The following is a 26909-nucleotide window of genomic DNA, read 5'->3' on the forward strand; positions in this document are numbered from 1 at the left end:
TGACCAGACCACGGTTTTCCAGTCGTCTAGGGTCCAACCAATATGGTCACGAGTCCAACGGAGGCGCTGCAGGTGATGTAGTGCTGTTAGCAAAGGCACTCGCGTCGATCGTCTGCTACCATAGCCTATTATTAACTCCAGATTTCGTCACACTACCTTAACCGATACGTCCGTTGTACGTCCCACATTGATTTATGCGGTTATTTCACGTACTGCTGCTTGTTTGCTAGTACTGCCATCTCTATGCAAACGCTGCTGTTATCGGTCGTCAAGTGAAATCTATTGGGCACTGCGTTGTCCGTGGTGAGATGTAATGCCCGAAATTTGGGTCGCGGAATACTGAATTCCCTAACGGTTTTCGAAACGGAATGTCCCATGCGTCTAGCTCCGACTACCATCCCGCGTTCAAAGTCAGTTAATTCCCATCATGCGGCTATAATCACGTCGCAAACCTTTTCACATGAATCACTTGAGTACAAATGACAGCCTCTCCAATGCACTGCCCTTTTATACCTTGCGCATGCGATACTACTGCAATCTGTACAGGGTTATTACAAATGACTGAAGCGATTTCACAGCTCCACAATAACTTTATTATTTGAGATATTTTCACAATGCTTTGCACACAAATACAAAAACTCAAAAAGTTTTTTTAGGCATTCACAAATGTTCGACATGTGCCCCTTTAGTGATTCGGCAGACATAAAGCCGATAATCAAATTCCTCCCACACTCGGCGCAGCATATCCCCATCAATGAGTTCGAAAGCATCGTTGATACGAGCTCGCAGTTCTGGCGCGTTTCTTGGTAGAGGAGGTTTAAACACTGAATCTTTCACATAATCCCACAGAAAGAAATCGCATGGGGTTAAGTCGGGAGAGCGTGGAGGCCATGACATGAATTGCTGATCATGATCTCCACCACGACCGATCCATCGGTTTTCCAATCTCCTGTTTAAGAAATGCCGAACATCATGATGGAAGTGCGGTGGAGCACCATCCTGTTGAAAGATGAAGTCGGCGCTGTCGGTCTCCAGTTGTGGAATGAGTCAATTTTCCAGCATGTCCAGATACACGTGGCCTGTAACGTTTTTTTCGCAGAAGAAAAAGGGGCCGTAAACTTTAAACCGTGAGATTGCACAAAACACGTTAACTTTTGGTGAATTGCGAATTAGCTGCACGAATGCGTGAGGATTCTCTACCGCCCAGATTCGCACATTGTGTCTGTTCACTTCACCATTAAGAAAAAAATGTTGCTTCATCACTGAAAACAAGTTTCGCACTGAACGCATCCTCTTCCATGAGCTGTTGCAACCGCGCCGAAAATTCAAAGTGTTTGACTCTGTCATCGGGTGTCAGGGCTTGTAGCAATTGTAAACGGTAAGGCTTCTGCTTTAGCCTTTTCCGTAAGATTTTCCAAACCGTCGGCTGTGGTACGTTTAGCTCCCTGCTTGCTTTATTCGTCGACTTCCGCGGGCTACGCGTGAAACTTGCCCGCACGCGTTCAACTGTTTCTTCGCTCACTGCAGGCCGACCCGTTGATTTCCCCTTACAGAGGCATCCAGAAGCTTTAAACTGCGCATACCATCGCCGAATGGAGTTAGCAGTTCGTGGATCTTTGTTGAACTTCGTCCTGAAGTGTCGTTGCACTGTTATGACTGACTGATGTGAGTGCATTTCAAGCACGACATACGCTTTCTCGGCTCCTGTCGCCATTTTGTCTCACTGCGCTCTCGAGCGCTCTGGCGGCAGAAACCTGAAGTGCGGCTTCAGCCGAACAAAACTTTATGAGTTTTTCTACGTATCTGTAGTGTGTCGTGACCATATGTCAATGAATGGAGCTACAGTAAATTTATGAAATCGCTTCAATCATTTGTAATAGCCCTGTACAAGTGCATATTGCTATGCCATGACTTTTGTCACCTAAGTGTAAATACGGCTACGTAACGGCCGCAGGTCTATCTTTACTTCTCACTACTCCCAAAACGATAATCAAAGCTCTGTAGCAATCCAACCACTTTCAGAAAGATTCCCAGACCTAACCATTGGACACCACCTTCAACTAGCTCCTAACAACGTTGAAGATAATCTCTACATAACAAAATAAGATACACACTAACGTCAATAAGGTAAAGATTCGCACAAGAACATCGCTTTTCAATTTCCACGGAAACAAATGTTACTTGTTGGCTTCAATTAAACCTTGCCAAGTGCGTCTCGTTCACTAAAACATCACCACTGAGTAATTAGGTCTGTGATCTGATATAAGGGCTCTGCAGACCAGACGTGAGCACTCTCAGTTTAAGGCAACATTCGCCTAGGAAAGTGCAGACTTTGTGGTACTGCAAAAATAACTCGACTGAACACTCTCCGTCACCAGCTTCCGGCTTCCGAAGGACACTTTAAAAAAGTACCTCCGCTCCTGAGGGCTCATGACATGAAGGCTGTTGATTGACTACCAAATTCGTGAGGTCCAGACAACTCCACAAAATTATTTAATATTCTCGCCTTCCTACTGATGTGAATCAGGAGCGGAATGTAGGCATTTTTATCGTCCATTTCCTGCTCCCACTTACGGAACTTCAGTAAGTTTCTGAATTCTGTCCGGCCTTTCGGAAGCTGCTATGCTGTTGGAAAATACCAATTGGGAAATTACGTGCCCCTGAGATCAACCAGACTGCCACTCACTCACGAGGATTATAGAAATTTTGCCCCACCCTCTTCAGGTCGAACAAAAACTCCCTTTCCTCCTGCAAAAGGGAACTAGCCCTTGCTACCACGATGGGTAACAGAAATATCACACAGGCTTGGCCAAGAAATTGAAGTATCTGATGAAAAGTGCCTGGACACCCCTACGTAATATGGAAGTGACCATTAGATAACATGAACGGTGGACCCGCCAGTATAAAAAGGAAGCGGGGAGTATTGTGCCGTCAGTAGAGAAGCGGTAGTGTGGACACGTAAAAAAAGCTGGTACTCTGTCTGCCGACTCGTCATACTGTCCAGCAACACAGTTATACTGGATGGTTATAAACTCTAAAATAAAAAGAGAACGACACACCTCGAAGGAATTATACGAATGGGACGGAAATCTGTAGTTGCAGTGCTTCTTTTCTATATATATATATATATATATATATATATATATATATATATATATTAAAAGATTGAGGGTACTCCGACCTTGGATATAATCCAGTGAAAACTACTTATAACTGAAACATGGGATACCACGAGTCTGCTTTTAGCCATGACGTCATCAACATGTCGAACTAAAAAAAAAATAAAAATAAAAAAAAAATAAATCAGACTCTTCAGTTGACTTCAGCTCAAATAAAACAGGCGATACCGAGAAACACCCAAACATACAAGAGAATGTAGTATCGAACACATCAGTTTACATCACCTCAAATGAAGCATGCGATTCCCATCAACCCTTGAACAATAAAAGAAAATGGTATCGTACAATTCAATTGACGTATAATACACCTCAAATGAAACCTAAGTCCAATCAACCCTCCGACATACAACACAATACAAGGAAATATTACCGAACACATATTTTAACCTATAAAACACCACTAAAATACACAATACAACAAAAACCATCCACACCTTCAGCCGACAACAAAAATCTTTGGTAACCTTGTTTGGCTCTCGAAATGACATAGATGATGGGTGGTATCCAGTACTTCAACGTACCTAATTTTTAATACAGCTGAAAATTTATCTAACTTTAAAACTACAGTGTAACTTACATTAATAGCATTACAACAGTTTCCAAACTGACTTTAGTTCATGGCTGCTTCTTACTTTACTCTTGCTATCAGTAGCAAGATGTCTGCTCGGCGTCTGAACGTGCGCATATGCGTTTAGCACTACCATCGCCCATTATTAGCGGGCGAGGGCACTACATACTTGTCGAACTGGCTGCCAGCGATTCAGTTGTCGAGAACGCTTGCCGCAGCTTCGAAATGTCAATGACATCGCTTTTCCCACCAAAATCTGCACTGGTATCATTCGTATCGCAATTACCAACACGAAAAAATGAAATAAAAAATTTACGTCCATGAAATAAATCTTTGGCACTCTTCCAAGTTCTCGACATCGTAAAAATATTACTTTGTCGACAAAAAAGTTTAAGGGTACGCATCCCCCAGCGTTCCCCCAGAAAAACAGCACCGGGTAGGTGAAATGTACATGTACAAAGAAACAAATGATTATACAATTTAAAACTGGAAGATTTATTCAAGAAAAAGAGCTTCACAAATTTAGCAAGTCAATAAAGCGTTTGTCCACCTCTGACCCTAATGCGAGCAGTTATTCAGCTTGGCACTGGTTGATTGAGCTGTTGGATGTCCTTCTGAGGCATATCGAGCCCAGTTATTTCCAATTGGCGCGTTAGATCGTCAAATTCCCGAGATGTTTGGAGGGCCCTGCCCATAATGCTACACTCCTGGAAATGGAAAAAAGAACACATTGACACCGGTGTGTCAGACCCACCATACTTGCTCCGGACACTGCGAGAGGGCTGTACAAGCAATGATCACACGCACGGCACAGCGGACACACCAGGAACCGCGGTGTTGGCCGTCGAATGGCGCTAGCTGCGCAGCATTTGTGCACCGCCGCCGTCAGTGTCAGCCAGTTTGCCGTGGCATACGGAGCTCCATCGCAGTCTTTAACACTGGTAGCATGCCGCGACAGCGTGGACGTGAACCGTATGTGCAGTTGACGGACTTTGAGCGAGGGCGTATAGTGGGCATGCGGGAGGCCGGGTGGACGTACCGCCGAATTGCTCAACACGTGGGGCGTGAGGTCTCCACAGTACATCGATGTTGTCGCCAGTGGTCGGCGGAAGGTGCACGTGCCCGTCGACCTGGGACCGGACCGCAGCGACGCGCGGATGCACGCCAAGACCGTAGGATCCTACGCAGTGCCGTAGGGGACCGCACCACCACTTCCCAGCAAATTAGGGACACTGTTGCTCCTGGGGTATCGGCGAGGACCATTCGCAACCGTCTCCATGAAGCTGGGCTACGGTCCCGCACACCGTTAGGCCGTCTTCCGCTCACGCCCCAACATCGTGTAGCCCGCCTCCAGTGGTGTCGCGACAGGCGTGAATGGAGGGACGAATGGAGACGTGTCGTCTTCAGCGATGAGAGTCGCTTCTGCCTTGGTGCCAATGATGATCGTATGCGTGTTTGGCGCCGTGCAGGTGAGCGCCACAATCAGGACTGCATACGACCGAGGCACACAGGGCCAACACCCGGCATCATGGTGTGGGGAGCGATCTCCTACACTGACGGTACACCACTGGTGATCGTCGAGGGGACACTGAATAGTGCACGGTTCATCCAAACCGTCATCGAACCCATCGTTCTACCATTCCTAGACCGGCAAGGGAACTTGCTGTTCCAACAGGACAATGCACGTCCGCATGTATCCCGTGCCACCCAACGTGCTCTAGAAGGTGTAAGTCAACTACCCTGGCCAGCAAGATCTCCGGATCTGTCCCCCATTGAGCATGTTTGGGACTGGATGAAGCGTCGTCTCACGCGGTCTGCACGTCCAGCACGAACGCTGGTCCAACTGAGGCGCCAGGTGGAAATGGCATGGCAAGCCGTTCCACAGGACTACATCCAGCATCTCTACGATCGTCTCCATGGGAGAATAGCAGCCTGCATTGCTGCGAAAGGTGGATATACACTGTACTAGTGCCGACATTGTGCATGCTCTGTTGCCTGTGTCTATGTGCCTGTGGTTCTGTCAGTGTGATCATGTGATGTATCTGATCGCAGGAATGTGTCAATAAAGTTTCCCCTTCCTGGGACAATGAATTCACGGTGTTCTTATTTCAATTTCCAGGAGTGTATAAATGTTCTCAGTTGGGGAGAGATCCGCTGACCTTACTGGCCAAGGTAGGGTTTGACAAGCACGAAGACAGTCAGTAGAGATTCTGGCTGTTGTGTGGGTGGAAATTATCTCGCTGAAATATAAGCCCAGGATGGTTTGCCACGAATGGTAACAAAGTGGAACGTAGAATATCGCTGGTGTACCGCTGTGCTGTAAGGCTGTCAAGGATGACAGCCAATGGGATCCTGTTATGAAATCAAATGGCAGCCCAGACCATCAGTCTTGGCGATATGGCTGGTGACAGTCAGGTTGGTGTCCTGTCGCTGTCTGGGGCGGGTCCAGACACGTCTTTACATGAAACGTATTCGCAGTTGCGAATATGGATTACCATCAGCTGTGTAATGGAATGACAATAATGAAAGTTTGTGCCGGACCGGGACTCGAACCCGGGTTTCCTGCTTTTTGCGAGCGTTCGCCTTACCACTGGGCTATCCGCGAACGACTCACGGCCAGACTGAAACTTCCATATGTCGTCAGCCATGCGTCTGCAGCCTGTATTCGTACATCCATTATGTATGTTCCCGTACAGGGGAGCCATTTTACTTGAAAGTCGCTCGCCCGGCAGATAAATACGATATTGCAGTGCCTGTATTAATTCGAATTACAATGTAAAGTTCCTTCAGATATGCATATAAAGTGTGGTCCATTGATCGTGACCGGCCCAAATATCTCACGAAATAAGCGTCAAACGAAAAAGCTACAAAGAACGAAACTGGTCTAGCTTGAAGGGGTAAACCAGATGGCACTATGGCTGGCCCGCTAGATGGCGCTGCCATAGGTCAAACGGATATCAACTGCGTTTTTTTTAAAAATAGGAACTCCCATTTTTTTATTACATATTCGTGTAGTACGTAAAAAAATATGAATGTTTTAGTTGGACCACTTCTTCGCTTTGTGATAGATGGCGCTGTAATAGACACAAACATATGGCTCACAATTTTAGACGAACAACTGGTAACAGGTAGGTTTCTTAAATTAAAATACAGAACGTAGGTACGTTTAAACATTTTATTTCGGTTGTTCCAATGTGATACATGTACCTATGTGAACTTATCATTTCTGAGAACACATGCTGTTACAGCGTGATTACCTGTAAATACCACATTAACGCAATAAATGCTCAAAATGATGTCCGTCAACTCCAATGCATTTGGCAAAACGTGTAACGACATTCCTCTCAACAGCGGGTAGTTCGCTTTCCGTAATGTTCGCACATGCATTGACAATGCGCTGACGCATGTTGTCAGGTGTTGTCGGTCGACCACGATAGCAAATATCCTTCAACTTTCCCCACAGAAAGAAATCCGGGAACGCCAGATCCGGTGAACGTGCTTCGACGACCAATCCACCTGTCATGAAATATGATATTCAATACCGCTTCAACCGCACGCGAGCTGTGTGCCGGACATCCATCATGTTAGAAGTACACCGCCATTCTGTCATGCAGTGAAACATCTTGTAGTAACATCGGTAGAACATTATGTAGGAAAACAGCACACATTTCACCATTCAGACTGCCATCGATAAAATTGGGGGCAATTATCCTTCCTCCCATAATGCCGCCAAGGTCGCTGATGTTCCACTTGTCGCAGCCTCGTGGATTTTCCGTTGCCCAATAGTGCATATTATACCGATTTACGATGCCGCTGTTGGTGAATAACGCTTCGTCGCTAAATAGAACGCGTGCAAAAAAATCTGTCATCGTCCCGTAATTTCTCTTGTGCCCAGTGGCAGGACTGTACACGACGTTCAAAGTCGTCGCCATGCAATTTCTGGTGCATAGAAATATGGTACTGGTGCAATCGATGTTGATGTAGTATTCTCAACACCGACGTTTTTAAGATTCCCGATTCTCGCGCAATTTGTCTGCTGCTGATGTGCGGATTAGCCGCGACAGCAGCTAAAACACCTACTTGGGCATCATCATTTGTTGCAGGTCGTAGCTGACGTTTCACATGTGGCTGAACACTTCCTATTTCCTTAAATAACGTAACTATCCGGCGAACGGTCCGGACACTTGGATGATGTCGTCCAGAACACCGAGCAGCATACATATCACACGCCATCAACACGATATCGACCTTTTCCGCAATTGGTAAACGGACCATTTTAACATGGGTAATGTATCACGAAGCAAATACCGTCCGCACTGACTAAATGTTACGTGGTTATACGTACTTATACGTTTGTGACTATTACAGCGCCATCTGTCACAAAGCGAAAAAAGTGGTCCAATTAAAAAATTCATATTTCTTTACCGTACTACACGAATATGTAATAAAAAAATGGGGGTTCCTATTTTAAAAAACGCAGTTTATATCCGTTAGACATATGGCAGCGCCATCTAGCGGGCCAACCATAGCGCCATCTGGTTTCCCCCTTCAAGCTAGACGAGTTTCGTTCTTTGTAGTTTTTTCGTTTGACGCTTATTTCGTGAGATATTTGGACCGGTCACTATCAATGGACCACCCTGTATATCCGAGGGCCTATACAGCTGATGGTAGTCCGCATTCGCAACTCCAAATAAATTTCAGTGTATTTCATAAAGCGTATAGTCACTGCAGAGCATATCTGAAGGAACTTCACATCGTAATTCGGATTAATGCAAGCACTATAATATCGTAGGCACATCTTTGGCCTGGAATGTCATTGACTGTCGTAGAATTGTCTTCAGCAGTGAGTCCCACTTTGAAGTGAGTCCCGATGACCAGCGAAGACGTGTCTGGAGATGCCCCGGACAGTATTGGGATACCAACTAGACTGTCGCTCACCATACGGCTGGACATCCACGAGTGACGGTATGGGGTGCATGTTTTTTTTTTTTTTTTTTTTTTTTTTTTTTTTTTTTTTATAGCAGGACGCGTTTGGTTGACATCCGTGGCACCCTTACAGCACACCGATATTCTACGCCCTGTTTTGTTGCCCTTCATGACAAACCACCCTCGGTTGACATTTCAGCAAGATAAAGCCTGCCCGCACACAGCGAGAGTTTCTGTTGCTTGTCTTGGTGCATGTCAAACCCTACCTTGTCCATCAAAGTCCCCGGATCTCTCCCCGATTGAGAACGCTTGGAGCACGATAGGCAGAGCCCTCCAACAACGCTTTACTGCTTTGCTCAATTTGTGAAGCTCTTTTTCTTGAATAAATCTTCCAAGTTTTCTGAAATTGTCATCATTTACCTGTACATGTACATCACGCCTACCGATTGTCGTCCCATTCGGAAGTTTCCTTCTAATTTCGTTGTGGTGTATACTTTTTTTTTTTTTGGCTTAGAGTGTATTTTCATATTTGTCCTTCCGGCCAATCGGAATCAGAAGCGAAGTATGGGCCTTTTCATTTTCCGTTTTCTGCTTCTGGTTACTGCGTTGCTGTAAGGTGCTGCGTCCTGCACAGCCTCTCAGAAGTTTCTTGTCATGGGTGTTGGATAACACTGACCGTCATGGGGAAATTACTTGCCTCTTGAGATCAGCCTGGTTGGCTCTGAATGACATCCCCTAAGGAGGATTTTGGAAATTTTGGTCCATCACTTCAGGCCGAACGCCGGCCGGTGTGGCCGTGCGGTTCTAAGCGCGTCAGTTTGGAACCGCGTGACCGCTACGGTCGCAGGTTCGAATCCTGCCTCGGGCAAGGATGTGTGTGATGTCCTTAGGTTAGTTAGGTTTAAGTAGTTCTAAGTTCTAGGGGACTGATGACCTCAGTAGTTAAGTCCCATAGTGCTCAGAGCCATTTGAACCATTTTTTTTTCAGGCCGAACGAAAACTCCGTTTCGTCCTTCAGAAGGAAACTAGCCCTTGTGCCCATGCCAGGGAACAGTAACAGCGCAGAGGCTTGACCAGGAAATTGGATCAAAAGTAACCGGACACCCGTATGTATTGTGAAATTGACCATTAGATATCACGAGCGGCGGATCTGCCAGCATAAAAGGAGGCTGGGAGTATTGTGTGGTCTGTAGAGAAGCAATAGTGTGGGAACATAAAGAAGGCTGGTACTCTGCACGGCGACACGTCGCACTGTCCAGCGTAGTTATTTGCGCCTGTGGGTGCACACGGAGAATGCTGGTCAACCCACTAGTTGAGGTGCCACACGCCACTTGCTGTGGCCCTCACAGCAAGTGGCGTGTGGCACACACTGCAGCTGCTCTGCAGTCTTTCTCAGACGATGTTACGGAAACTATTCAGTAAAAAAAATAATAAAATTAAAAAAAATCTTTAGAGCTTCGTTTGTCAGCTTCACGGTGAAGTGCTTGGTCATTCCGGTAATGATCATAATTATTATGATATTTCGCATTTAAGCGATGGACTGCATGAAATTCGAAGATAGGACTGGCTATGGGTTTATGTCTACATCTACATCTACAGCTATAGTCTCCAAACCACCGTGAGGTGCGAGGCAGAGGGTACGTCACATCGTACCAGTTATTAAGGTTTCTTCCCGTTCCATTCACATATGGAGTGCGCGAAGAATGATTGAATGCCTCTGTGCGTGCAGTAATTATTCTAATCGTAGCCTCACTATCCGTATGTGAGCTATACGGAGGGGAATGTAGTGTATTCCTAGATTTACCATTTAAGGCCGGTTCTTGAAACTTTGTTAATAGACTTGATCGGGATAGTTTACGCCTATCTTCAAGAGTCTTCCGTTTTAGTTCCTTCAGTATGTCTGTGACACACTCCCACGGATCAAACGAACATGTGACTATTCGCACTGCCCTTCTCTGCATACGGTCAATATCTGCTGTTACTCCTACGAGGGCTATTCGGAAAGTAAGGTCCGATCGGTCGCGAAATGGAAACCACAGCGAAAATAAAAAATGTTTTACTTGCAACAGTTAGCTACACCTTCCAGCTACTTCTCTATATAGTCGCCGCTCCGACTTTGATATAGATCGTAGCGTTGTACCAACCTTCTAATACCCTCATAATAGAAGGCAGCCACCTGATCGCTCCGCGAATTTTCTACGTTAGTCTACAGCTACAGCTGTGCCAAAATGTTGTCTCCACAGACAGCGATTCATAGGAGCATAGATGAAACTAAGGAGGAGCCAATTAAGGGATGCATTGTGGGTGGTCAAACACTTCCCACAGAAAATACTGCAGGAGAATCTGCACTGCCCCTGCAGGGAGCAGCCGAGAATTGTCATGAAAAGCGAAACGCTTAACAATTGTGTTATGTGGGCTGCATGACATCAGGCGAAATCTCTCACCGGGCCGTCATACTTGGCGCGAGAGACTGCTTTCTAGGCATGTTTTCGTGCTCACTGTGCACTCAGAACTGGAAAGAGCAATGTGACACGATGAGTGGGCATACTAGGAGACACTACCCAACACATCTATGCAAAACTTCATCGGATTTTCGCTGTGGTTTCCATTTTGGGTCCTATCGGACCTTACCTTCTGAATAGCCCTCTTATTTGGTACAGGTCTCGCATACGTGAGCAATATTCTAGAATTTTTGTGTATTTTATGTATATTAGGTATACATCACTGCATACGAAATGTAGCCAACATACTGAATTCTTCTTTACACTGTCTGCAATCTGGAGAAAATGGATTGCAAATAGCAGTTTCACTCGCACACACTAATAATACAGCGAGAATGAAATATTCATAACATCCATTGCTTCTTCCAACAGCTCAAGATATCGAACCGAATTTTTATCAAATGATAGCACGCAACGATGAGAGTACCTTGCCACAGGGTTAACTTGCAAAACTGACTTATCACCTGTGATAAATTTTTCAGTGGAATAATATGATATTTTAAATGTTATCGATATCTGGTGAAATGAAAATCATTGTAGCTTTGCAACAGCGTAAGTACAGAAAAATACGTGTTTATTTTTGTAACGAGAATGTACTTTCTCGTAACCTTTTGATGTGATTTGTCCTCAGTTCCTCGTATACTACACCATTGCCTTAGAATTTTGTGGGGGCTACAACTGCAAAGCATGTTAGTAAAGTGACGTAGCTGTATTTTAGCAACAGAAACAAATTTTAACATGTCAAGCAGAGAATGTTGATGTTACTCAAAATTCGCGACTGTTGATGCTTCTCTGAAAAAAAAAAAGAAAGGTTATCGTCAGGTGAAAATAAATCGCTGCTTTTGTTGTATATTCAGCGGAATCCTGTGAATCCTGTAGCCCAGTGTGCTTTTAATAATGAACAGCTCGTTCTGAAACTTAATGAAGTTTTTCTTTGTACACCTGAATGGTCTGAGAAACTAATAGATGACGCTGTGTAAAATGCCCAGGTACTTTTGATTATGCAGAGTGAAAGTTATTTAAACCCACAAAATATGGGAGATTGCACACCAAACAAATATTTTTCTCTAATGCCAGATTTTTCTGTAAGGATTTTTAAAATTGGCAGAGAGTTTTTCGAAACAAAATTAAACTAAGAAACCCTGGGATGTTGCATGAGAGAATGAATACACCTTCTCTAATGTGTTTTTGTGTGAGGACAAAAAGTAACGCAAACAAGATTCAATTCTTTGTTACTAAGACAAAACACAATTACTTCAGTTACAGCAGAGGTTCAAACGTGTCTCCAGTGCCTTGTGAAGAGAGGTTACACAGATGGGTCATGTTTTGTCTAACATGGTCAAAGACTGCAGGAATGTGCTTAATTCCTACTACTGCTGCTGATACTATTCAGGCAAACAGAATCTCTTCTGATTCAACAGGGGTTACTTAAATAAAGTTGCACCTTTCCCCTCACCCAAAAAAAATCCAGAGGGGTAAATCAGGGAATTGAGTAGGCCATCGTACAGGACCACCACTGCCAGTTCACTTTTCTAGAAATCGTCGGTTCAAGAATCGACACACAGCATGACTGAAAAGTGCCGGCGCCCCGTCATGCTGGAACCACATGCACTGTCTCTTAGCGAGTGGCACGTCACCCGACAACTCTGGCAATGGTATGGCCAGGAAATACAAGGTGCATTCAAGTTCTAAGGCCTCCGATTTTTTTCTCCGGACTGGAAAGAGATAGAAACATGCGCATTGTTTTAAAATGAGGCCGCGTTTATTGTCAATACGTCACAGAGATGGCAGCACCGTACAGCAGATGGAACTTTACCGCCAGCGGAGAGAATGAGAACTGTTTTAAATACCTAAAATGGCGACGGTTTCCTTACTTGAACAGCGTGCAATCATTCGTTTTCTGAATTTGCGTGGTGTGAAACCAACTGAAATTCATCGACAGTTGAAGGAGACATGTGGTGATGGAGTTATGGATGTGTCGAAAGTGCGTTCGTGGGTGCGACAGTTTAATGAAGGCAGAACATTGTGTGACAACAAACCGAAACAACCTCGGGCTCGCACAAGCCGGTGTGACGACATGATCGAGAAACTGGAGAGAATTGTTTTGGGGGATCGCCGAATGACTGTTGAACAGATCGCCTCCAGAGTTGGCATTTCTGTGGGTTCTGTGCACACAATCCTGCATGACGACCTGAAAATGCGAAAAGTGTCATCCAGGTGGGTGCCACGAATGCTGACGGACGACCAAACGGCTGCCCGTGTGGCATGTTGCCGAGCAATGTTGACGCGCAACGACAGCATGAATGGGACTTTCTTTTCGTCGGTTGTGACAATAGATGAGACGTGGATGCCATTTTTCAATCCAGAAACAAAGCGCCAGTCAGCTCAATGGAAGCACACAGATTCACCGCCACAAAAAAAATTTCGGGTAACCGCCAGTGCTGAAAAAATGATGGTGTCCGTGTTCTGGGACAGTGAGGGCGTAATCCTTACCTATTGCGTTCCAAAGGGCACTAGGGTAACAGGTGCATCCTACGAAAACGTTTTGAAGAACAAATTCCTTCCTGCACTGCAACAAAAACGTCCGGGAAGGGCTGCGCGTGTGCTGTTTCACCAAGACAACGCACCCGCACATCGAGCTAACGTTACGCAACAGTTTCTTCGTGATAACAACTTTGAAGTGATTCCTCATGCACCCTACTCACCTGACCTGGCTCCTAGTGACTTTTGGCTTTTTCCAACAATGAAAGCCACTCTCCGTGGCCGCACATTCACCAGCCGTGCTGCTATTGCCTCAGCGATTTTCCAGTGGTCAAAACAGACTCCTAAAGAAGCCTCCACCGCTGCCATGGAATCATGGCGCCAACGTTGTGAAAAATGTGTACGTCTGCAGGGCGATTACGTCGAGAAGTAACGCCAGTTTCATCGATTTCGGGTGAGTAGTTAATTAGAAAAAAAAATCGGAGGCCTTAGAACTTGAATGCACCTCGTAGTAATAATGCCTGTCTTTTAATGGAGATATGGCCCAATTAACCGGTCACCAACAACAACTGCACACACTGACGCAGAACCGCAAATGATGAGCGCGAGTAAGTGTGGCCTGTGGATTAACCTCGCTCAAAACATACCAATCGTGCATGTTGAAGACTCCGTTACGCTCGAATGTTGCTTCATCTGTAAACAGCACGAAGGATGGAAATACAGGATGCATTTGATACTGTTCTAGATACCACTACGAAAACTGTGCTCTGAGTGAATGGTCATCTGGTTCTAGGTTGTGCACATGCTGTAACTGAAATGGATGAAGGACGTTTCTTACATTCGTCTGATTCGTCCTCATGTTATGCGCAGTTGCACGAGTGATGAGAGCGATTACACTCTCTACTGGATTAAAAACTTCTCAAAGGCATTTGTGACATTAGTTAAAAATACACTCCTGGAAATTGAAATAAGAACACCGTGAATTCATTGTCCCAGGAAGGGGAAACTTTATTGACACATTCCTGGGGTCAGATACATCACATGATCACACTGACAGAACCACAGGCACATAGACACAGGCAACAGAGCATGCACAATGTCGGCACTAGTACAGTGTATATCCACCTTTCGCAGCAATGCAGGCTGCTATTCTCCCATGGAGACGATCGTAGAGATGCTGGATGTAGTCCTGTGGAACGGTTTGCCATGCCATTTCCACCTGGCGCCTCAGATGGACCAGCGTTCGTGCTGGACGTGCAGACCGCGTGAGACGACGCTTCATTCAGTCCCAAACATGCTCAATGGGGGACAGATCCGGAGATCTTGCTGGCCAGGGTAGTTGACTTACACCTTCTAGAGCACGTTGGGTGGCACGGGATACATGCGGACGTGCATTGTCCTGTTGGAACAGCAAGTTCCCTTGCCGGTCTAGGAATGGTAGAACGATGGGTTCGATGACGGTTTGGATGTACCGTGCACTATTCAGTGTCCCCTCGACGATCACCAGTGGTGTACGGCCAGTGTAGGAGATCGCTCCCCACACCATGATGCCGGGTGTTGGCCCTGTGTGCCTCGGTCGTATGCAGTCCTGATTGTGGCGCTCACCTGCACGGCGCCAAACACGCATACGACCATCATTGGCACCAAGGCAGAAGCGAGTCTCATCGCTGAAGACGACACGTCTCCATTCGTCCCTCCATTCACGCCTGTCGCGACACCACTGGAGGCGGGCTGCACGATGTTGGGGCGTGAGAGGAAGACGGCCTAACGGTGTGCGGGACCGTAGCCCAGCTTCATGGAGACGGTTGCGAATGGTCCTCGCCGATACCCCAGGAGCAACAGTGTCCCTAATTTGCTGGGAAGTGGCGGTGCGGTCCCCTACGGCACTGCGTAGGATCCTACGGTCTTGGCGTGCATCCGTGCGTCGCTGCGGTCCGGTCCCAGGTCGACGGGCACGTGCACCTTCCGCCAACCACTGGCGACAACATCGATGTACTGTGGAGACCTCACGCCCCACGTGTTGAGCAATTCGGCGGTACGTCCACCCGGCCTCCCGCATGCCCACTATACGCCCTCGCTCAAAGTCCGTCAACTGCACATACGGTTCACGCCCACGCTGCCGCGGCATGCTACCAGTGTTAAAGACTGCGATGGAGCTCCGTATGCCACGGCAAACTGGCTGACACTGACGGCGGCGGTGCACAAATGCTGCGCAGCTAGCGCCATTCGACGGCCAACACCGCGGTTCCTGGTGTGTCCGCTGTGCCGTGCGTGTGATCATTGCTTGTACAGCCCTCTCGCAGTGTCCGGAGCAAGTATGGTGGGTCTGACACACCGGTGTCAATGTGTTCTTTTTTCCATTTCCAGGAGTGTATGTCCGAAAGAACAGACACCATTTTTGAACCAGCAGTCACTATGAATTAAGACAGAAATGAATTACAGACATTGGCTGCGAGGCTGCATTGATGTAAATCAACGGGAAAAGTTGAAAATTTGTACCGGACTGGGATTCGAACCCGGGTCTCCTGCTTACTAGGCAGTTGCTCAGATCATTAAGTCATACGGACACTGGTCATTACAGCTGCACAGACTCCCCTGACATGTCTCCCATCAGACCCAAATTCCCAACTTATCCACACAGTACAAATGTGGTGCCCTTGGCCATTATCCTCGTTACTCGGGACATTTCGCCGATGCCCGTAAGAGTTCGAGCCTGGTGTGCATTTGCGTTGAAGACATCATTGGCAGTCTTCGCATATATGGTGTCTGTTCTTTTGGGCCGGCCGCTGTGATCGAGCGGTTCCCGACTCTTCAGTCCGGAACCGCACTGCTGCTACGGTCGCAGGTTCGAATCCTGCCTCGGGCATGGATGTGTGTGTTGTCCTTACGTTAGTTACGTTTAAGCAATTCTAAGTCTAGGGGACTAATGACCTCAGATGTTAAGTCCCATAGAGCTTAGAGCCATTTGAACCATTTGTTCTTTTGCACATGCGTGAAAGAACAAACACCACTTCGATCCAGCAATCACTATAAATTAAGAAACAAATGAACTACAGACGTTGGCTGAGAGTGGGCGTTGATGTGAATCAATGGAAAAAATTGAAAATTTTTGTAAGACTGAGGTTCGAACGCAGTTCTCCTGCTTACTAGGCAGTTGCTCTGACCACCTAGCCATCCATATACAGTAGTCAGTTAACTAATACATGAACTACAGGCATTGGCTGCGAATGGGCGTTGATGTAAATCAATGGGAAAATTTGAAAATTTGTGCCAAACTGTGGTTCGAACCCGAATCTCCTACTTACTAGGTTGTTGCTCTGACCACTAAGCCATCTGGATGCAGTGGTCATTGCAGCTTCATGGACTAGACGAGCACGCCTCCCATCAGACCCAAATACCCAACTTTGCACAACGGGCACTACATTTGTAGTGTGTGGATAAGTTGAGAATTGGGGTCTGACTGGGGTAGTCTGAGGGTGGTCCGTGCAGCTACAATGATGGCTTAGTGGTCAGAGCAACGGCCTCCTAAGCAGACGATCCAGGTTCGAATCTTGGTCCAGCATACATTTTCAATTTTTCCCTTTGATTTACATCAAAGCCCACTTGCAGCCAATGTCCGTAATTTCTCCGTGTCTTAGAGAAAATGTTTGTTGTGGTTCGCTGTGTAGCCTCCCAGAGTCTGTCAGTTTAACTGTATATTGGATATGTTACATCTTTTAAGCTCTGCCTACTCGTTGGAGGATGTGTAACGCCGGAAATGTATATCCTCCTATTTCCATCCATTGTACTATAATTTTTTTCTCCTTGCTTTGTTACCTCAAGATATGACATTTCTGTCTCTTTATATATTGTAATTGTTTTACTATTTATATATATATATATATTTATGCATTTATGTCGATGTATAATTGGTTTGTTTCGTAAAGATTATTTGTATTTTTACGCTGGGTCTTGCCTAGGGAAAACTGCTATCGAACGATTACATCGATAGGTCGTGTGAAGAATCAAAGTGTGTAGGATCTTTGGTAGTGTTAACTCTCTCGCGTGGAGCGTGGGCAGAGCAGAGAGAGTCTGGCTGGAGTAGCGAGTGGAGCAGGTGTGTTGTGTGAAGCTCCCGCGAGTTGCCGCGCTTTCGGGGTTTGGCGGCATGTAATTGCGCTCGACTTGCGATGATAGTTTCTGACATGGTGTCGCGGACGAAGCATTAGCTGGCGCACATCAAGAGCCCGTTTCGTCTGGTGACCGTGTCGAGAAGAAGGCGCGCCAACATCCAGCTTCTGCAACAGCGACGGCCGACAATGAGTGACTGTCGCCACCTCCTCGATCGACGGCTTCAAACCTTCAATCAACCAACAAGGAAGACTGGAAGCACGTAAAGTTTTAGAACTGTACGGAAGACCTCAGCTTTTCAAACTTTTAAAATTGTTGCATCAGAAAATTACACCTACTTAGCGTGAACCTTTGTTGCTCATTGTCCCAATTGCATTACCAAGCAGGGTCCCTTCCTTTTCCGAAATGAGCCCGAGTGTCGTTGAAATTCAAACGCCAGCATCATTTTATTTCACTGCTTTAATTTCAAAGTTCAGTTAAGGTATTCATAGCTGGCTACAATATTTAGATTGCACAAGCACAAATTAAGAGTGCGAGTTTTGTTACCGTATTTTAGCTTGCCTGTGACTGCAGCTCAGCTTGGTACGTACTAAATTTTACTATTGTTAATTGTTCAGAATCATTTAATTCAAGTTCAAAGTTAAATCTCTTATTTCTAAATTGCGTAGATTCAAGTAGCTTTTGAAATGATTGTTGAAGTAGTCCAAGACTAACCGTATTTTACTGAATTTCGATGGGCTTCAGAAAGAAAGCTCACTATTAACTTCAGTCACTAAATTAACTTTCGATTTTCCGGTTTTATTAATTCTTTTGCTAAATTAAGTCAGAGTGTAGCGAAATTTATTACTTCTGACAAACTTTCAGTTTTCACACTGCAACTGTCAACCTTCAGTTGCCACACTTCTAGTGCTAATTATATGTGTAATAACCTTTCTTTTTCAGTTACTATAGTAATTGTCCTCAGGACTGGCGACCGTAATTTCCCCCAAATCTCAAATATCTAATTACCGCTAGTTAATTGTTAACGTAACGGCCGCACATTTACTTTCTTTATTAACTTTACCCCTTTTCTAAATTAATTTCCACCAGTTTCATTTGCAATTTTCCTTTCATTTAGATGTAACCCTTTCCTTCCACTTTACCGACAGATTAACTTCGGTGACGATTGCTTTTCCCAAATTTGCATTAGGTACACGCGGTTTAATTTTTCACAGTCATTAAGGTCGATAAGTGAGGGGGAGGTTACAGATGAAAGGGGCATACGACATCAAACAGGATCGTGCCAATCGTCACTTTGACGAAAGCTTTACTTTGCTACGCACAGAGGTGTTTTGGACGTCACGTCAGATTCGCGTTCGCATTATGCTGTGCTGTGCGAGCGTGCTGACCTCCCGGATCTTGAAGTCGTCGTTGGGCGGCTGTGGCGGCGCAGCGTTGAGCGCGGTGGTGCTCTTGGCCCTCTGGCGCACCAGATGCGCGACTCCGCGGGTGCCGCCCGAGGTGCCTTTGAAGCCTGCCTTGCGCCGCAGCCCGTTGCGGCCGCCCCCGCTGCCGATACTGCCGCCGGAGATGTCGCCGCCGCCCCCGCCCGACACCAGGTCCGAGAACGTCGGGTTGACCGGCGGCGCCGTCGGCTGTTTCAGGCTGTTGCTGCGGCCCCTCCTCAGACCCTTCAGCACCTCCAGCACCGTCGAGGGCCTGAAACCACGAGATTGTGCTCTCTGAACAACACAGCCAGGGTGCTACACAGTATCATGTAAACAATAGCTCTAAACATAGAGACATACACACATCAAAAAAGTTTTGCATCACCTCGGTTCCGAGAGTTCCGGAACCTGTACAGAAAATTGGAATAGAGACCAACATACCCACCGTGGTACAACAACAAAGTTAGGAAATTACTGCGAAAGCAAAGAGAGCTTCACTCCAAATTTAAACGCAGCCAAAACCTCTCAGACAAACAGAAGCTAAACGATGTCAAAGTTAGCGTAAGGAGGGCTATGCGTGAAGCGTTTAGTGAATTCGAAAGTAAAATACTAGGTACCGACTTGACAGAAAATCCTAGGAAGTTCTGGTCTTACGTTAAATCAGTAAGTGGCTCGAAACAGCATGTCCAGACACTCCGGGATGATGATGGCATTGAAACAGAGGATGACACGCGTAAAGCTGAAATACTAAACACCTTTTTCCAAAGCTGTTTCACAGAAGGAGACCGCACTGCAGTTCTTTCTCTAAATCCTCGCACAAACGAGAAAATGGCTGACATCGAAATAAGTGTCCAAGGAATAGAAAAGCAACTGGAATCACTCAACAGAGGAAAGTCCACTGGACCTGACGGGATACCAATTCGATTCTACACAGAGTACGCGAAAGAACTTGCCCCCTTCTAACAGCCGTGTACCGCAAGTCTCTAGAGGAACGGAAGGTTCCAAATGATTGGAAAAGAGCACAGGTAGTCCCAGTCTTCAAGAAGGGTCGTCGAGCAGGTGCGCAAAACTATAGACCTATATCTCTGACGTCGATCTGTTGTAGAATTTTAGAACATGTTTTTTGCTCGAGTATCATGTCGTTTTTGGAAACTCAGAATCTACTATGTAGGAATCAACATGGATTCCGGAAACAGCGATCGTGTGAGACCCAACTCGCTCTATTTGTTCATGAGACCCAGAAAATATTAGATACAGGCTCCCAGGTAGATGCTATTTTTCTTGACTTCGGGAAGGCGTTCGATACAGTTCCGCACTGTCGCCTGATAAACAAAGTAAGAGCCTACGGAATATCAGACCAGCTGTGCGGCTGGATTGAAGAGTTTTTAGCAAACAGAACACAGCATGTTGTTATCAACGGAGAGACGTCTACAGACGTTAAAGTAACCTCTGGCGTGCCACAGGGGAGTGTTATGGGACCATTGCTTTTCACAATATATATAAATGACCTAGTAGATAGTGTCGGAAGTTCCATGCGGCTTTTCGCGGATGATGCTGTAGTATACAGAGAAGTTGCAGCATTAGAAAATTGTAGCGAAATGCAGGAAGATCTGCAGCGGATAGGCACTTGGTGCAGGGAGTGGCAACTGACCCTTAATATAGACAAATGTAATGTATTGAGAATACATAGAAAGAAGGATCCTTTATTGTATGACTATATGATAGCGGAACAAACACTGGTAGCAGTTACTTCTGTAAAATATCTGGGAGTATGCGTGCGGAATGATTTGACGTGGAATGATCATATAAAATTAATTGTTGGTGAGGCGGGTACCAGGTTGAGATTCATTGGGAGAGTCCTTAGAAAATGTAGTCCATCAACAAAGGAGGTGGCTTACAAAACACTCGTTCGACCTATACTTGAGTATTGCTCATCAGTGTGGGATCCGCACCAGATCGGGTTGACGGAGGAGATAGAGAAGATCCAAAGAAGAGCGGCGCGCTTCGTCACAGGGTTATTTGGTAACCGTGATAGCGTTACGGAGATGTTTAGCAAACTCAAGTGGCAGACTCTGCAAGAGAGGCGCTCTGCATCGCGGTGTAGCTTGCTCGCCAGGTTTCGAAAGGGTGCGTTTCTGGATGAGGTATCGAATATATTGCTTCCCCCTACTTATACCTCCCGAGGAGATCACGAATGTAAAATTAGAGAGATTAGAGCGCGCACAGAGGCTTTCAGACAGTCGTTCTTCCCGCGAACCATACGCGACTGGAACAGGAAAGGGAGGTAATGACAGTGGCACGTAAAGTGCCCTCCGCCACACACCGTTGGGTGGCTTGCGGAGTATAAATGTAGATGTAGATAAACATCATTTCCGCCCTTTTTATTGCTCATGTAAACCACACATTGCATGTTGTCCCACCATACAGCGAGATCTTCAGAGGTGTTCGTCCAGATTGCTGTACACACTGCTACCTCTAATACCCAGTACCACGTCCTCTTGCATTGATGCATGCCTGTAATCGGCGTGGCATACTATCCAAAAGTTCATCAAGGGACTGTTGGTCCAGATTTGCCCACTTCTCAACGGCAGTTCGGCGTAGACGCCCAGAGTTGTTGGTGGGTCAAGTCGTACATAAACAGCCCTTTTAAATCTATCCCAGGCATGAAACTTCCTGGCAGATTAAAACTGTGTGCCGGACCGAGACTCGAACTCGGGACCTTTGCCTTTCGCGGGCAAGCGCTCTACCAACTGAGCAACCCAAGCACGACTCACGCCCCGTCCGTTTGGAAGGTAGGAGACGAGATACAGGCAGAAGTAAAGCTGTGAGGACGGGGCGTGAGTCGTGCTTGGGTAGCTCAGTTGGTAGAGCACTTGCCCGCGAAAAGCAAAGGTCCCGAGTTCGAGTCTCGGTCCGGCAAACAGTTTTAATCTGCCAGGAAGTTTCCCATCAGCGCACACTCCGCTCCAGAGTGAAAATCTCATTCCGGAAACATCCCCCAGGCTGTGGCTAAGCCATGTCTCCGCAATATCCTTTCTTTCAGGAGTGCTAGTTATGCAGGGTTCGCAGGAGAGCTTCTGTAAAGTTTGGAAGATAGGAGACGAGATACTGGCAGAAGTAAAGGTGTGAGGACGGGGCGTGAGTCGTGCTTGGGTAGCTCAGTTGGTAGAGCACTTGCCCGCGAAAGGCAAAGGTCCCGAGTTCGAGTCTCGGTCCGTCACACAGTTTTAATCTGCCTGGAAGTTTCATATCAGCGCACACTCCGCTGCAGAGTGAAAATCTCATTCTGGAAACATCCCCCAGGCTGTGGGTAAGCCATGTCTCCGCAATATCCTTTCTTTCAGGAGTGCTAGTTATGCAGGGTTCGCAGGAGAGCTTCTGTAAAGTCTGGAAGATAGGAGACGAGATACTGGCAGAAGTAAAGGTGTGAGGACGGGGCGTGAGTCGTGCTTGGGTAGCTCAGTTGGTAGAGCACTTGCCCGCGAAAGGCAAAGGTCCCGAGTTCGAGTCTCGGTCCAGCACACAGTTTTAATCTGCCAGGAAGTTTCATATCAGCGCACACTCCGCTGCAGAGTGAAAATCTCATTCTGTACTCCAGGCATGTTCGACAGGGCTCATTCCTGGAGAACATGCTGGTCGTTATCCTGAAGGAAGTCATTCACAAGATGTGCATGATGGGGGCGCGAATTGTCGTCCTTGAAGACGCATGCCTCAACAATATGCTGCCGATATGGTTGCACTATCGATAGGAGGATGACATTCACTTATCGTGCAGCCGTTACGGCGCCTTCCATGAACACCAGCGGCGTACGTCGTCCCGACACCACCCCAAAACAGCAGGGAACCTCAACCTTGCTGCACCCTTTGGACAGTGTGTCTAAGGCGTTCAGCCTGATCGGGTTGCCTCCAAACACGTCTCCAACAATTGTATGGTTGAAGGCAAATGCGACACTCATTGGTGATGAGAACGTGATGCCAATCCTGAGCGGTCCATTTGGCATGTCTTTGGGCTCATCGTACGGATGAGCCCACGGTGTCGTGGTTGCAAAGCTGGACCTCGCCATAGACGTCGAGAGTGAAGATGCGCATCATGCAACCTTTTGTCACTGTTTGGGTCGTGACACGACGTCCTGTGGCTGTACAAAAAGCATTATTCAACATGGTGGCGTTGCTGTCAGGGTTCCTCCGAGCCAAAATCCGTAGCTAGCGGTCATCCACTGCAGTAGTAACCCTTGTGCAGCCTGGGCGAGGCATGTCATCGACAGTTCCTGTCACTCTGTATTTCCTCCATGTCCGAACGACATCGCTTTGGTTCACTCCCAGACGCCTGGACACTTTCCTTGTTGACAGCACTTCCTGGCCCGAAGTAACAATGCGGACGCGATCGAACCACGGTATTGACCGTCTAGGCATGGTTGAACTACAGACAACACGAACCATGTACCTCCTTCCTGGTGGAATGACTGGTACTGATCGGCTGTCGGACCCCCTCCGTGTAACAGGCGCTGCTCATGCATGGTTGTTTACATCTTTGGGCGCGTTTAGTGACATCTCTGAACAGTCAAAGGGACTGTGTCTGTGATACAATATCTACAGCCTGTGGTGTCACCGCCAGACACCACACTTGCTAGGTGGTAGCCTTTATTTAAATCGGCCGCGGTCCGTTAGTACACGTCGGACCCGCGTGTCGCCACTGTCAGTGATGGCAGACCGAGCGCCGCCACACGGCAGGTCTAGAGAGACTTCCTAGCACTCGCCCCAGTTGTACAGCCGACTTTGCTAGCGAAGCTACACTGACAAATACGCTCTCATTTGCCGGGATGATAGTTAGCATAGCCTTCAGCTACGTCAATTGCTACGACCTAGCAAGGCGCCATTACCAGTGTATATTGAGATTGCACTTATGTATCATCAAGAGCGATGTACACCAATTATGGATTAAAGTTAAGTATTCCAGAAGCTATGTACTATTTTTGGCTACTATAATTCCTTGTCATTTTCCAGACCTCACGCCAGCCTGCGTGAGCTTTAACGCGTTCATTTCGGCCTCCTCTAGCTATACGGTGTTGGCTCTTCTGCCAACACATCACAGTCAACGTCTATCTTCAGGAGTTCTGGGACCTGGGGTGATGCAAAACTTTTGTTGATGTATGTATGTTCTTCCACTGTCTTTGATGGAGGGGTAATAACTTTTACTGATCTCCATGTCGACACTGTGTCGCACCAGACGTCATCGCACTGTCTTGTTTTTATTCTTGTCTTGTTAGAGAGACGCCCAGTTCCTGATTCAAGAATCGTGACTACGATTTTGTACAGCCGAAGGGACGCGATAATTATCGTCTACGGGATAGTCATGTTGGGCCATTGCGAACGCACATGGGGCTGAGTGTAGCGTTGCTAATCCCACAGATTCCATTTTTGGGATAGAAAAGAAGGGCGATTAGAGTTTTACGTACCGTCAAAGACCATATCATCAGTGATGGAGCCCAAGCTCGGCTCAGAAAAGGACGGAGCAGAAAATTGGCTTATCGAGGGAACCATTTCAACATTTGCCTGGAGCAGTTTAGGGAAATCTTGGGAAATTGAAATCTGGATGGCCAGGCAGGGATTTGAACTATCGTCCTTCCCAATGCGAGACATTGTGCTAACCATTACACCGCCTCGCTCTGTTTCATATTCACATGACAGTCTTGGGATCCCAAACAAACACGAGCAGGAATACCGCAGAACCGCAAACTGCAGACTCGACAGGCCATGTTAGTAGTGCCGATGAATTCCACCACATGCTGGTAGATAATCGACCTTCTGACAGGACGTATAGTACGATCTTCTCCCAAAAGAACAAAAGTTCAGTACGATTTTTGTATGAAATTCCACCCGCCCAATGTTTCCTGATATGCAGAATGTACGCGGCGTTACTCCCACCTACACTACTGGCCATTAAAATTGCTACATCAAGAAGAAATGCACATGATAAACGGGTATTCATTGGACAAATATATTATACTAGAACTGACATGTGACTACATTTTCACGCAATTTTGGTGCATAGATCCTGAGAAATCAGTACCCAGAACAACACCTCTGGCCGTAATAACGGCCTGATACGCCTGGGCATCGAGTCAAAGAGAGCTTGGATGGCGTGTACCCATGCAGCTTCAACACGATACCACAGTTCATCAAGAGTAGTGACTGGCGTATTGCGACGAATCAGTTGCTCGGACACCATTGACCAGACGTTTTCAATTGGTGAGAGATCGGGAGAATGTGCTGGCCAGGGCAGCAGTCGAACATTTTCTGTATCCAGGCAGGCCCGTACAGGGCCTGCAACATGCGGTCGTGCATTATCCTGCTGAAATGTAGGGTTTCGCAGGGATCGAATGAAGTGTAGAGCCACGGGTCGTAACACATCTGAAATGTAACGTCCACTGTTCAAAGTGCCGTCAGTGCGAACAAGAGGTGACCGAGACGTGTAACCAGTGGCACTCCATACCATCACGCCGGGTGATACGCCAGTATGGCGATGAGGAATACACGCTTCCAATGTGCGTTCACTGCGATGTCACCAAACACGGATACGACCATCATGATGCTATAAACAGAACCTGGATTCATCCGAAAAAATGACGTTTTGCCATTCGTGCACCCAGGTTCGTCGTTGAGTACACCATCGCAGGAGCTCCTGTCTGTGATGCAGCGTCAAGGGTAACCGCAGCCACGGTCTCCGAGCTGATAGTCCATGCTGCTACAAACGTCGTCGAACTGTTCGTGTAGATGGTTGTCGTCTTGCAAAAGTCCCCATCTGTTGACTCAGGGATCGAGACGTGGCTGCACGATCCGTTACAGCCATGCAGATAAGATGCCTGTCATCTCGACTGCTAGTGATACGAGGCCGTTGGGATCCAGCACGGTGTTCCGTATCACCCTCCTGAACCCACCGATTCCATATTCTGCTAACAGTTATTGGATCTCGACCAACGCGAGCAGCAATGTCGCGATACGATAAATCGCAATCACGATAGGCTACAATCCGACCTTTATCAAAGACGGAAACGTGATGGTACGCATTTCTCCTCCTTACACGAGGCATTATAACAATGTTTCACGAGGCATTATAACAATGTTTCACTAGGGAACTCCGGTCAATTGCTGTTTGTGTATGAGAAATCGGTTGGAAACTTTCCTCATGTCAGCACGTTGTAGGTGCCGCCACCGGCGCCAACCTTGTGTGAATGCTCTGAAAAGCTCATCATTTGCATGTCACAGCATCTTCTTCCTGTTGGTTAAATTTCGCGTCTGTAGCACGTCATCTTCGTGGTGTAGCAATTTTAATGGCCAGAAGTGTACTTTCGTGTCACCCCTCTGAAATCTTACTCATTTGTGTATCCATACATCTAGTACAACCAATGCCAATCTCACTTCACAGTGTTGCAATTTTAATGGCCACTGTTGTACAATGGTACGATGGTTTTAATTTAAACGGTTATAACATCCCTCCTGAATTACTACCGTGTCCACGGCACTGGCCTCTTTTGTGCTGGTACTGCATGTGGGAGTCGCAGCTGGATCTTAACGGGTCGGAAAATGTCGGAAAGTTCCTTAAATTACGCTGACCTAGTGCCTTCACTTGTTAGTAACAACATGACAATACATAATTTTTCTTACGTTTTAAACGTTACTGTCAGATTATTTTCATTAGTACTTTCTAATGACTACA

The 26909-nt window shown here is 46.6% G+C and overlaps 1 protein-coding gene and 1 non-coding gene across 2 annotated transcripts in view; one reads left to right on the forward strand and one right to left on the reverse strand.

Moving 5' to 3' along the window:
• Positions 1–26909, reverse strand: part of LOC126162985 (ankyrin repeat and SAM domain-containing protein 4B) — a 321356-nt gene that overhangs the window by 22597 nt on the left and 271850 nt on the right. Inside the window, exon 5 of the mRNA XM_049919841.1 lies at positions 19154–19463. Within this exon, the coding sequence (XP_049775798.1) occupies positions 19154–19463 (310 nt within the window). The remainder of the gene's footprint in view (positions 1–19153; positions 19464–26909) is intronic.
• On the forward strand, positions 22038–22112 carry Trnar-gcg (transfer RNA arginine (anticodon GCG)). Its single transcript has one exon. It is a non-coding gene; the product is annotated as a tRNA-Arg (tRNA).

The sequence above is a fragment of the Schistocerca cancellata genome, chromosome 2 (genome assembly GCF_023864275.1).
Source record: "Schistocerca cancellata isolate TAMUIC-IGC-003103 chromosome 2, iqSchCanc2.1, whole genome shotgun sequence".
Lineage (NCBI taxonomy): Eukaryota > Metazoa > Arthropoda > Insecta > Orthoptera > Acrididae > Schistocerca > Schistocerca cancellata.